The following is a 14,139-nucleotide window of genomic DNA, read 5'->3' as shown; positions in this document are numbered from 1 at the left end:
AGTATCTATTATGTGGTTTTATCTTCTCACAATATTTGAAGATAAACATTGCATGCCAACCAAACTAAACAGGAGCATGGTCAAATTAGTTTTGCATGTCTTAAAGGCACATAAAAATATTTTGAATAACAAGTATTCGCTTTTCTATTGAACAGTTCGATGCCTTTGATTCCTTTTTTACCAAGGGAGGGAGAAAATCATTGAAAATTTTCTATCAAGAAGGAGATGCACGTGGAGTAGGTAAATGTTTAGCAATATTTATACAGCCAGATGTAATAGTGGGTTCTGTTGTTCATTTTGTTTGAGGTTCCTCAGAATAAAATCTGCTTTTGCTTGTTCAGAATTTTGCAACCTTTTGCTCTGAGGACTGAAAATTCATATTTTAAGTGCTTGCTTCAAGTCAAATTGTTTAGGAAAAAATTTTAGCCATTCCTGGAAGAAATGCTATGAGAAGTTTTCCTGAAATACTGAATTGGTTTTGACTTTTTCATACGGGAGTTTTGCCCACAGTTCATTAGAAAGCACTTTCATAAAACCTGTCTCTGAATTTGCATTTATTATAAATATTTGAAATTTTTCAGTTTTCACACGCGTGGTAGAGAATTAGAATTTAATGTCTGAAATCCCTAATGATTCTCTAATCACTGCACATATTGTTCCATTACTTATTTATATTGAGCTATCAAATTCCAAAGGAATATATTCAGTGAGAACCCAAGGCCATCTCATAGTCTGTATTTTCTCACTTAGACCTGACATCCTTTTTGGTAGGATAAATGAAAATAAAGTATATTAGTCACCAGCAAATTGTTCCAGAATGATGGGCCTGAGCAAATTCCCTTTTCAGTGCATTACAATGGGGCAAAATAGGTTTGTAAGATACATGTTATACATCTGGTGTAGTTTCCTAGTAGTGTGATTAATTAGTTACAAATTATGCTGGTGTTTGTTCTCTTACAAAAGAAGAAAATAAATGATTTATAGGTTCAATTTTGTTTCCTTATATTGATTTTAAGCATTTTATGATACCCTCACTTTTAAAAAGAGTCATACCTATGAAATTCCTTTTCAGAGTGTGGTCGAATAATTCCAGGTGTTGTAAAAGGAAGAAGAATTTCACAATTTTATGTGGAGAAGACACCAGACAAAATCACAGGACTATGCTTATATTTTGTTCGCTATAAGAATGACACCTCCATAAATGAAAAAACTATACATGAGGTACTCTGTCATATATTTTAAAAACTGAAAGCTTTAAAAGCAGCTATTTCCTGTTTCATTATTTTTTTCACTGTTGTCATGTAGCTAAAGTTACTGGTAACTGCTTTGCTCTCCATTTTGGGTAAAGAATGAATAGCTGTATTGCTTCAGCAAATACTTGTGAATTTAGTGTTTTACAGGATTATTGTTAAAGAAATCAGCATTTAGATTAATTTCTCATTCTTCTTGATGTTTTTGAAGAGGTTAAAACCGCTAAATATGTTTTAGTTGTGATCAAAATCCCTAAACTACAAGGAGCACCGAGAAGACTTTATTCCAAATAAAGGTACAGGAAAGGTCCAGGAGTTTACCTGTACCTTTCTGGTTTATGTGTCTTTGATAAATAAAATACAAAATACACATTTGTCCTGTGTAAATTATGTGGCATAAGATTTTTTGCTTTACAAGACAAAATTCTTATATAAGCGTGAGCTTCATGATTGTTCATAGCTACACGTCTTTGTATTTGGGCAGTGCTTAAGGGACTGTAGATTGGTAACAAGTAGTTTTACATATGTGTCTTATAATTAGTATTACTTCAAATTCTTCAGACAGAAAATCCATTATTAGTTTACATGCTTTATATTTCATATTAAAATATTCCATTCCTTTTGAGAGCTAAGGTGAAAGAGAAAAAACACTATTAGAAGTAGGATACAAGATCTGTCTTTATCAAGAGCCTTAATATTGGTCATAAATATTACTTTTGCGTCAGATTCCTCCCAAATTAATTCCAAATGCTGAAGGGATAAGGAAAGGAAATTTATGTTCTAGGAAGCTTGCTATGTGATGTATGTTAATACTTGCTTATTTGAAGGACATTTAAAAGACTGGAATATTATAAATAGTCAGACCTTGTATTATTTTGGAGAGTAGGAAAACGCTTAACCTGTTTCAAAGTAATATCTGTTCAGTCAGATAATTGCTTCTAGTATAATTTCAGATACGGACATTCAGAGATTTTTTTGTTACTTGCATTTCATGCATTAGTACCGAATTGTGGGTGAGAACATTTTTCTACTGTTTAAAAATCTCCGAACTGTGTGAGATAGGGAAATAACTGAAGTAACAAAAGCATAACCTGACAGCTTTTAAAACCTCTATTAAATAATTATTAACTTTCCTTTTTTATTGAAAGCACTATCTTATAGGCACACTGGAGGTGTCCTCTGCAATGATTTTCTCTCCTTAAAGTTTTTTTTGGCATATTGGAGTGGTTTTATAAAAATACACTGAACTTACAATACTGTTTCTAGTGTAAGTTACTGCTTTGATAACAATCATTTTTTTACTCTGCAGGAAATTTCCTTTGGTATTTTGGATGCTACTAATGGACTCCTACCTGGTGTTAAGGATGTAATAGAAAAGGTTTTTCTCCCTGCTATCCTAGCAACAAGTAATTGGGGTACTTTAGGTCAGTCCAAAGAGGATACAAAAGACAAGCAGAATTTTGTGGAAACAATTAACAGATACATTTCATTTTTAGGAGGTAAGCATTGCATTTAGGAAACAAACTAGAGGAAATCTACTTAAGGATTTCCGTTTAAAGGCAGTAGTGCATAGATAAGGAACTCTTCACATTCTTCAAGGAAAAATAAAATTATGAATTACTTGCATAGTATATACATGGGTAGATTCTTTTGTTAAGAAAATAGTGATACATTAGTTTTAAGGAGTATCACTCCACTTAAACCAGAATTTTCTGCTTTATGTGAGTGCAGTAAAGTGCTATTATATTGAAACAACACTGACTGCAGATGTATATTTTCAAATTTAAACTCCTTTGACTGGTGGAAATTTATTTTAAAGTCTTAATTGGTTCTGTATTGTAATTGTGCTTTTCTCAGGTGCTGCAGCAAGCATTGAAGGAATGGTTGAGTTGAAAAAAATAGATGACATTAATTTTTCTGAACTCCAGACCTTTGATAAAATAGCTGCAGCTGCTGACAATTATGACACAGTTCACCAGCTAGAGGAAGTACTTATGATATGGTATAGACAAATTGAACACGTAAGTTGTTGTTTTAACACATCAGTTCAGCATGAATATGGATAAATATTTATAAATTATATGTGAGACTTGCCTGAAGTTAGCCAAAGGCTTCAGCTGCATCTCCACCCAAGTTAACGACAAGTGCTCTCCTTCTATGCACAAGTGAAGTTACGTAGATAGTCCTTATGCCTCGGAATTTACGGTCTAGCAAGAATAAGAGTTTTGAACAATTAATACACAAATAGCAAGAAGAGAACAGAGGGTTGCAGGACTAATAACACTGGTGAGGACCACGTATGTATATAGAGCATACCTAATTGTACATTACCTGTTAAGTTTCTGCTGCCACTCCTTGTGGGAAATACTGCTCTTAGAAAGATTTTTGGTCAGGCCCAGCAGGGCATTTTTTATCCTGTGTAAGTCTTGCATGGTAAGGTCTCAGTTATCCAAGAAATTAGCATCTGAGACTTCCATGAAAAAGAGAGACTCCTTTGTCGAAATACAGAATCTGTGGAGGCAGGGATACTCTTCTTACAAGGCATACTATACTTAGTGTGTTTAGCTTACAAGAATAAAAATGTAAAAGACATGTAAAAAGAGCTGACTGGATATATATCAACATACAGATGGATACATTTATGACTGATATCTAACATTTTTATTAAACTAGTTCTCGAAGTTCTGGACAAGTGAAGTTACATTTGGTGCATTTCAATCCCTGTGTTCTGATTAAAGAAAGACATATCTGTGTATAGTGATATTCACCCAGGGTATGACAGCAGCTGAACATATGTTTTGATTGCCTTAATTTCAGTTAAGAATATGACTAAGTGCAATTCAGACTTAGAATGCTTTTCCAAATGGGAGCCATTTTCATGTGTCCGTAACTGCAAGCTTGTTCCTTTCTAAGTGATTTTCCCCAAGAGCATTTCTTCTCTATAATGACTTGTCTATTCGCTGTAGCAGACATTTGATTCATTTATATTTTTTTTCAAATGGGTTGCAGGTTCTGATTGAGAGCAAGCAGATAAGGAGAGAAGCTAAGGATTCAGGTCCACTGACTGAACTGGAGAACTGGAAATACACGTCCGCTAAATTGAACTTTATTATTGAACAGATCAAAGGACAAGACTGTAAAGCTGTTATTAATGTTCTGAAAGTTGCACACTCTAAAATACTAAAGGTAATTTTTTTGTGCTGTTTTTATTATAAATGTTATGCTTTTGTTTTTTTTTTTTTCTATTTCATCTAAAAAAGATTTGCCAAGGAGAATTAAAAGAGGAAAATTTAGGTATGGTGCTTGTGTGCTGAATGTATTCAGACAAAGAACTAGACATTTCAGGGATACAGTCAAAACTGAACATAAAATATATGTATAATAAATACAATAAATTAACTTTTATTGCCTGCTTTGACAATGCCTCTTAAAAATTCATTTACCAAAGTTTACTTCTGACAAATGAGTGCAAGTTAAAGAAATAGTTTATTATGTATGAAGGTTTTCACAGTACTCTTTTCCCACTAGTCATGGCAAGAATTAGATAGCAAAATCACAGATGCAGCAAATGAATCAAAGGATAATGTGAAATACCTAGGCACACTTGAAAAAGTTTGTCAGCCACTTTATACCGCTGATATTGTAAGTATTCTTTTCATCATTCTTTATGCGTAGTTTAGGTATTTACAAAGAAATTCCAGAGCAAAATAAATCTTCCTTTCCTTATATTTACTTAAAAGTAATTTTTTCTAATTTACATTTCTAGCTTTTCTGATTTTTTTCTAAAAGCTTGTCAAGCTAAATGTTGAAGCATTCATTTATTATATATTTCATAAAATAAAGTATTTTGAAATATGTATTTAGTAAATAAGCATAAATACATATGGTTGCCTAATAAGTCAGTCCTACTGCTGGTATTTCTTTAAAAGCAATTAAAGCAGGTACATATTTTGTGATAAAAAAATCTCCAAATAGGTCTTGCCTTGAAAATTCCATGTGTGTCAATGATCACATAACTGTAACAAAAATACCAACATTTCAGTTACATAGAAAATAATGAAACCTAATAAGGTCCTGAATGGGTAAGAAAAATGTTTTAATACAGAATTTAGTATTATCTGCTTCTAGTCAGCTAGTCAGAGTTTAGATAACTGGTTGCCCAGGTACACTATTCAGTTCTAGTTTAAGGTATTAGTTATTTGGTATAATAACTATGAATTATTATAACAGGTGTATTTTCCTAATGATTGTTGCAAAATAGGATGAAAGGAGTAAGTACCCTAGAAAAAAAATGGTCATTGTCCTTTGTTTTTGAGTCCTTCATGTTTTGGTCCTATATGCCTCCTGCCCTCTGTCAGAAAGTGCTGCATTTCTTTTGAATCTCTGGCAGCTTAGGATCCTACTACCAAATTTTAACTGAGGAGAAGCAAAAGGACTCAGATAATATATGACACAGAGCTCATATTGCATGGAGTAGTGTAAGAGACAAGTATGATAAGCAGTGTTACTAAGCTGTTTATCTTCAGCTCTTCAAGGTATCACTAGAGGGTGCCAGGTACCAGGCCACAATGATGAGCTACTTCATAGGTGTTATGAAGATAAAATTCTTTGTATCATAAACAAAGACAGACATTACTGTGTGCAAACCCATTGAAGAGTTCATAATTTTACTAATACAGGATAGTTAATTAGAGTTGTTTAGTCTGGAACAATTTGGATACATATGAATTTCTGTTTAATAATGTTCCTGAGATCAAGTTAAGTTTAGATAGGATTTTTCTATGATGTTCAGCTTAAGAACAGTGATTTCTAAACTAAATATATCCTGTTTTAAACAGACCTTCATTCTGTGTAGAGTTGAATTTAGTATCTGGTATGGACAACTGTTTTACATATTAGTGAATAAGGAAGGGAGTACATGTGGATTTATGATGATATGTGGTGTGTGCGTAAAATAGCATTTGGTGTATGCAGTATCACACAGTGACATTTGTAGCTGAAGTAGGTTAATACATGAAAATTCAGACTGAGCATTTAACTTGAGGCTTTGAGTCACAGAAATTTCTACACAGTCTAGTATTCATGGTTTTATTTTTTGTCAAGGATTGAAAAACAAAACCTATAGACTCAGTCTCCTGATTCCATTTCAGGACTGGTGTTGGTGATGAACAACATGGACACAGATGGTTATTTCTATGTCATATAGCATTTCTTTCACACTCTTGCTAAATGCAAATGCCTGCTATGTTTATTCACAGTTTGAGTCTGCAACTCAAATTTGATTACAGGAGCTTGGTTCCATTGAGGGGTGACAGCCAAAATTACTTTCTTTATGTTCTGAATTGCAACTTTGACAAGTCCCCGATAATGTTAATGAATTATAATGTTTTACCTCCCCCCCACCAATACTTTAGACGTGTTTGAGCTACCGAGTACTTGTAATGCTGCAGTATGATTTTAACAACATGGACACTGATTTCACAAAATACGTGAAAGATTTAGATGTTTCATATAATAGTTGAAGGAATTAGGCATTCGTTAATGAAACTAACGTTGTGGCAATTATTTCACGAGTTTTATGAAGTGTCTGAATGAAACATTTTATGTAAAGGTTGTTACCACAATGAAAGTACATTTAGCAGCCTTACCTGAAGGAAAACAACATCACAGACAATTGCTGTCAGAAAAATACTTCCTATTGCACCAAAAAATGCAACCTGTACGTTTTGAATCAGTGTTCCATTTTGTTCATCAAAATAGCACATTACAATTATTCTTGTCTTGTAACATCTTTAATCTGATTTCTTAGCCAATGATCAAATGTTTTAAATGTTCTTGTTAGTTGAGGTTTGAAATATTATTGAGCATGGTTAGTCTTTTTTCATAAGAAAACTTTTGGTAAGATGACATGGCATTTTAAAGATTGATTCATGTGACTTAGGGAAAGATATAATTTAGAAGTTGTCAATAGAATAGAAATATAATTGCTAAGAATAGGAAGTAAATTTTTTCTTGGAACTCTGCTTTGAGGTATCAATGACACAGGGAATACCAAACTTGATAAAGGCTGTACAAATGATTCACCGTGTTTCAAAATATTACAATACTTCTGAGAGAATTACATCATTGCTTATAAAGGTAAGTATATTGAGCAAAATAATAATTTTAAAAATTGTATGATTTTTCAGAAGCAAATTTAATTTAGTTTAAATCAGTAGAACATTTGTTTAAAAATGATAGTAAATAGTGGAGTTCTGCATGGGAAAGGAAGACAACTCTGTTGATCACAAGAGGACTAAACTTGGATTACAGACTTCTCTTCTGAACGGAACTTTGTTTATTCTTGGTTTATTGGTGTTAACTTTTTATATTCTTGATTAATCCTCTGATCTAAATTAATCTGATCAGTTGTTTCCTAAATCACAGAGTCCACAAAGGCTCTTTTATTCTCAGCCTTGAAGAACTAATGGCAGATGGCCATCAGTCTGACCAGGCTGTTCCTCCAAAAAGTGGGAAAGACAAAAGGTTCCTGTTTTCCGAAGCAAGTCATACTCGAAAACTTAATTGAATTTCAGATCATAAACTTTACCTCCTTAAAGAGGAAATTAAGACTGACTGTGTTTTTATTCCAATGTCTTTTGCAGAATCCAGGTATTCACTGCATGCAAAGATGGTTTGTATAATGATTTTATAACAAAAAAATCCTTCATAAGTAAACCACACACCTGCAGTAAGCATACAGGGGAAATTCACAGTACACCCTCATTACACAGACACACACTTTTTGTTTCCTTACACCCCAGGGTTCAGCATAAAGTTTTGTTATATTTCAGTTTGAACTGGGATATTAAGAAGTATGTGCTTTTTCCAATCTATATCTATTCATGTCTGTGGCTGTTTTTCATATATCATATTAGGTATACATTGCCTGTCCTATAATGGGTCTTTGCACGTTTGTATATTAACTCTTGCTAGTGTCTATTATTTACTGGCCTAAGGGAGTGAATAGTTCACTGCAAAGGCTAATAAAAAACTGGTTACATGAAGCTATGCCAAGAAATAGCAAGGAAAAATCTGTATTTTAATCCAGTCATTTAAGGTCTCCCTTTACTCTTTGTTTCCAATTAAGGATCATCAGAGGTGACACTGAAGGTCCTATCTCCAACTTCATGAGTCATTTTCTTAAAGTTTGAGGCTGCCTTTGGTGGGGCAGTTTTCAGTCTTTTTTCAGTTAGGGATACTTAAGAGCTGCTTTACAGTACTCTCATGTCAGGAGAACTATTTTGAACTGTTCATATTTTTTAATAGACAAAAAATTCATCTACCTGTACCTGTCCTCTGTGATATGTCTTCTATGTCTGCACATACTTCTCTCTCTCTTTATGTCATTACTAAGTTTGGATTTTTGTGGTTGAGAAGTGGAAGAATGTTTTCTCCTTTTTATAGCAACAGAAAACCAGGGTAAAGACATACTACTAGGATACAAAATTCCTTAAGGGCAGTCTTTAAATAAGACTGCAAAGTGTCAAGATAACAATGTAAGTGAAGAATAGTTGTAATTCAATAAATTCTTTTTGTTCTTGAAGTTTGATTGATGACATTCTGTTTATGTATATGTATTGCTGAAATTTTAGGACTTACAAATACATCCTGGGACTTAAATATACATCTGGGAGTGTTCTCAGGGTTTTTATAGGGTGTTTGTTGTACATATTGCATATATTATTTAGCCATTATTATTTCCACAGGTGAAATTTATTCCAATCTGATAGTATTAATACATGCATGTGAGAATTTTGTTAGATTTTGTGAAACAGGCAAATTTCCTGTTAAGCCTGAGACCTACTTTTTTTCATTCATCTGCCCTAGGTTACAAATCAAATGGTCACAACATGTAAAGCATATATTACAGATGCTGGCTTGAATGGAGTCTGGGATCAGGAGACACCAACAGTCATTGGAAAAATCAACGTTTGTATTTTGGTGTTTTATTATTTACATGTCAAACCTACTGATTACCTGCTGATGTCATAAAGAAGCCCATACCAATATGTATCAAGTGCTTCACACCTCTTGGCTCTTTTTGTTTCATGATGCTTTGGATGTTTTCCAAAGAATTCTTAGCCCATGGGCATTGTTGAAATTACAATGGCCTCATCTTTATCAGCGTGGTCTGTCACTGACCTTGGAATTGGCATCTTTGCCATATGTGCAACCAAAGAATTAATAGTCCACATTTTTCCTCTTTGAGGAAGAGGGAATATGGAAGAGGGGATACCTCTGATATGGTACAATCTTCCTCTACCACAGGGAATCTGGTATTTGAATAGACCCTGACTTTATTACAGTAGCTTCCCATACAAGATTTCCTTGGCTTATCATGAAAGTTCAATGCTAAGATAGTCTTCCTCTTCTTCATTTGATGGTGATCTATTAAGAACAAATTAAGGGTATACAATATGCTATGGCAAATTATGTGGGGATACTGCTTGCCAATGTTAACGTAATTTCCACCTTCTCCTTTTCCAGGCCTCAGTTACTGAGTTCCTATCTTCCCCAAAAGACATAGAATACAGGGGAAGAATCACTGCCCTAGTCCTGCTGGCCGCACTAATGCTGATACAGGCCAGGATGCCATTGGCCTTCTTGGCCATGTGGGCACACTGCTGGCTCTTGTTCAGTCTACCATCAATCAGTACCCCCAGGTCCCTTTCTGCCTGGCCACTGTCCAGCCACTCTGTCCCCAGCCTGTAGTGCTGGAGGGGGTTGTTGTGGCCAAAGTGCAGGACGCAGCACTTGGTCTTGTTAAGCATCAAATTGTTGGATTCAGCCCATTGATCCAGCCTGTCCAGGTCCCTCTGCAGAGCCCTGCTACCCTCCAGCAGATTGACCCTGGCACCCACATCTCCAAATTTATTGATGGTGTACTCAATCCCCTCATCCAGATCATCAGTGAAGATATTAAACAGGACTGGGCCCAACACTGATCCCTGGGGGACACCACTAGTGTCTGGCTGTCTGCTGGATGCAGCACCATTCACCACCACTCTCTGGTTCAGTCTACTGTATTATTGAATGTTCGTGCATATGCTGCAAATATTTTCTACAGATACTGAAAGAAAACCACTGTATTTAAGTTGTTATTGCCTGTTGACTAAAACCAGATTAAGTGATAAGTAATGACTTTGGATTGTCAATAGGTTTGAGCCCTCACTTGTAAGCACAGCATAATGAGTACAGTATTTACTCCTTCACTTTTTAGGAATGCATATGTCTGTTGAAAGAATATCAGAAATGCTTTCATGAAGCTAAGCAAGATATTTTGGAAAATCTAGGAGAAAAGGCATTTGAAGTATCAGAAATGTACATTTTTGGAAAATCTGAAGCTTTTTGTAGGAGATTAGAAAAAGTGAGTATATTGTGTTCTGTTACTATTGGTAAAGAAGACGCGTCTCTCCAAAGAACAGTTTACAAAGTGGATGCTTGCCAACATACATGCTCTTAATCATCCTGTAAAGGAGTTTGTAACTCTCTGTTGAGAGAAATTAGGCACTTCCGCAGAGAAAGTCATCCCAATGCTTTATGCTATTACGTCACAGTTGCCTTCTCAACTTGTCAATTTATCTCTCTTAGTGTGGAGAGAAATAACCTGATTGATCTAGACTCAGATCATTATTTTAGGAGGTTTAAAATTATGTGAAAAATAACACACTTTTTCTTTTTTTGAATGAGACTGAAAACTCATGTTTACTGCCAAACACAGTTCTTCAGATGATTCTGCTGCTTGGTGTGGTCTTAATGTTAGGCTTGGTAATGCAGTGAAGGGATTTTAAACCGATATTCTTAGGTTTTGCGTGGAAAAGATAGTAGGTCATTCTTGGTGCAGAATAAGGTCAGACAAGGGATAAGATGATAATCATCACAAGGTAGGAATTCTGTCAGTCTTTGATGTATTTCTTCAACACTCATTATACATACTAATCTGTAGGGTTGGTTTTTTTTATTCTTTGAGATATCTTTTTGTCATCAGTATGTATGTGCCATGTTTTAACTCATTTTCCGTAATATTCTATTGGCTCTAGCAGTAAAACATAAAAAAACCCTCTTTATCATTCAGAAAACCAAAGCTTACTTTACTTTGTGTTGGATTGTTGTGAGAACTGATGTTGAAAACTGAATTAACCATGCTTATTGAAGATACTTGACTCAGACGCAACACATTTGTGAATGCAGTAGCTAGAGGAGTGGCTGCTGTTTATTTTTTTTAACTCAGGTTTTAGTTTATAGAAGAAATAACAAATAATTCATTTTGAGCATGAATATAATATCTTTATTTCAGATAATGGAGATGATAGCCATAGAACAGAATTTTAATGCACTGACTCTGTGTGCAATCGAAGGTATAGATCTTATGGCAGTAAAATTCAAAAATGTCTACCACATTTTTCAAAAGAAACCATATGACACCCTTGATCCACAAGTAACAGAATTTGATGTGGATTTTGTGAAATTCTTGTCAGAAGTTGAACGTTTAGAGGTAAGTAATACTATAACTTATTATAACTTACTTGGGGACATATCTATGGAACTGAATGTCAGTGAGACTTTGGATTGTGAATAGGCTACATTGTTCTTCCAAAGAGCATGGAGTTTGTGTTTGTCTGGAGGAGGCTTTTTCCATTCCTTCTTCTTTCAAAAGAAGGTGTAAAGTACATCAAACAGTCCTCACAGATGATTGTCACTCTGCAGCCAAAATGACAAAAATTATGAGACCTGAGAGAATGTTTTATGTGGAAGTCATTTATTAGCCTGAAGAAAGTAGTTAGATTTTGGACAGAACAAAGCTGCAACTAATTTGTTTATTTCATAGAATTGTATGACAGTATAGAAATTATTTGACTGAAACTAGCTATTTATTAATTATATTAAGCATAGACTGATGAAGGCTGCTATTTTTATTTTTCTAAGTAGTAACAATTGCAAATGCTACTATGTTAAGAAAATATCATCAAAATACTATTCTCTGACCAGAAAAACCGTACTGAATTATGTATTCTTTAGACACAGCTACAGACTTTTATGCGTAACTGTTTTCGGAAAATTGTGTCTTCACAGAATTCACTTCAGTTACTTCAAAGGTATTGGCAACTATGTTTTAAAGTATTTTAAAGTAACTTGAAATTATGGATTAGCAGAATTTAAACAACATAGCAAGTTTTAGAACAAAGGACCTAATTAAGAATTTTTCATTACTGATATTCTGAACCACATAATCATGATAAAATACATATTTTAGCTTTCTTATGGGAATCAATATATTTTGTTTCTTAATTTCATTAGATTATTTTTATACACAAGAGTGAATATATATGTTCACTATATATATATAGAATATTAAAGGAAAAGTCTAAAAAATACTAAGCAACAACACCTAAATATCCACCAGGGTAGAAATTTTCAACTTGCTTAAACTTCCTCAAAGCAAAAAAGTTTTCTACGTTCAAATGCATTTCCTAGATTTTTGCTTTATGTAATGTTCATATACCCCAAAATAAATTTTAAAAATTATTATTTTAGAAATGTCATTTTGGGTACTAATTTTTAATACAGGTTTCAAAATCTGAATATGCCATGCCTCCAAGAAGAAATAGCACGTACAGTTGGTTGTATTCTTCAACACTATGTAGCAGATCTTGAAGCTACTAAAAAGGTATTTTTTTTCCGTTCAGTAAGTTGTAAACCTCATGTTAAAATAGGAGCAAGCATTTTAATATGAATAATTTTTATTTATTCTGCCTATTTCAATAATTTACTCCCAATGCTCAGTTTATCATACTTCTATTTTCCTGTTACAGAAAACGGGCCTTAGTGTGTGGGCAATACAATATGCACAATTACTCTTGGAGCATAGTTCGTCATCACAATTTTAGTTTTTAAACCAAAATATTTTCTGTTATTTCTTCATCAGTTAAATTTAAAGAAGCATGTTCTTTACTGGCTGTGTACATTGGTTGCACGTACCTTCTGGATTTTGTTGTTATATGAGGTTTCTACAGTTAATTTGTGTTATAGGTAGCTATTATCAAATGCTGTGGCAGTATAAAATACATAATATAGTTAAATATAGGTAAATTGCATTTATGTTCATAATACAGTCATTTTTTGTGATTTTTGTAGTGCACCATGACTGAAGTATAAATGACAGTCAGCTTCTGGGGACTGCTCTTACCACTTGACTGTCAACTTTTGCTTTGTCCATAAAATAAACATCTGCATCAGAACTAGATGTCCAAACTCCCTTTCTGCTCAAGAAAGAAAGAATTACTCTAGAGTGAGTTAATCTGATCAATTTTATATCATGTCCTGAAGATTTAATAATTCCCTCCAAATGACCATTTTTTCTTCAATGAGTATTAAGGGAGTCTGGAAAACCAGACTGATGAAAAAGGTTTTTTGAGATGCTTACATTTTGTAAGATCAGCGATACAAGTTTACACAACGAATCAATATCTAAAAACTGTACTTATTACAAAATTATTCCTCCAAACAATGACTTACAACTGTAGCCTAGCAAAGCTGCTTGGATTTCTTTGGTTGGGGCTGTGCAGGAGACAGTGTAGGGTTAAGAAGACATGCTGGTTAGTGAAGAGTTTTGTCATCGCAGAGTCTGTGTTGTCACAGCCTGCGTCTGCATGCCTAAAGTTGAGTGGATACAAATACTCCTTTCTTCTGTCAAAGAATATGTCTTGATTCTCCTGACTAGTTCTAACTAATTATTAGATATTACTGGATTGCCTTTTATCTTTGCCAAGCAAATTATTTCTAATAAAAGGTAGTTCCTACTGCAATGCTGGTTCTAAAGTGATTGAATATTTTGTCAATGCAAATT

General features: G+C 34.0%; 1 protein-coding gene across 1 annotated transcript in view; it reads left to right on the top strand.

The window, feature by feature from the left end:
- The window catches only part of DNAH8 (dynein axonemal heavy chain 8), a 121,799-nt gene that overhangs the window by 5,363 nt on the left and 102,297 nt on the right, over positions 1-14,139 (top strand). Inside the window, exons 4-15 of the mRNA XM_019281159.3 lie at positions 156-240; positions 1,073-1,221; positions 2,560-2,749; positions 3,108-3,271; positions 4,260-4,436; positions 4,779-4,892; positions 7,281-7,388; positions 9,120-9,221; positions 10,513-10,659; positions 11,590-11,787; positions 12,312-12,388; positions 12,861-12,960. Coding sequence (XP_019136704.3) covers positions 156-240; positions 1,073-1,221; positions 2,560-2,749; positions 3,108-3,271; positions 4,260-4,436; positions 4,779-4,892; positions 7,281-7,388; positions 9,120-9,221; positions 10,513-10,659; positions 11,590-11,787; positions 12,312-12,388; positions 12,861-12,960 — 1,611 coding nt within the window. The remainder of the gene's footprint in view (positions 1-155; positions 241-1,072; positions 1,222-2,559; positions 2,750-3,107; positions 3,272-4,259; positions 4,437-4,778; positions 4,893-7,280; positions 7,389-9,119; positions 9,222-10,512; positions 10,660-11,589; positions 11,788-12,311; positions 12,389-12,860; positions 12,961-14,139) is intronic.

This window comes from Corvus cornix, chromosome 3 (genome assembly GCF_000738735.6).
Source record: "Corvus cornix cornix isolate S_Up_H32 chromosome 3, ASM73873v5, whole genome shotgun sequence".
Classification (NCBI taxonomy): Eukaryota; Metazoa; Chordata; class Aves; order Passeriformes; family Corvidae; genus Corvus; species Corvus cornix.
Note: the sequence above shows the minus strand (reverse complement) of the source record. Positions and strands in the feature narration are given on the sequence as shown.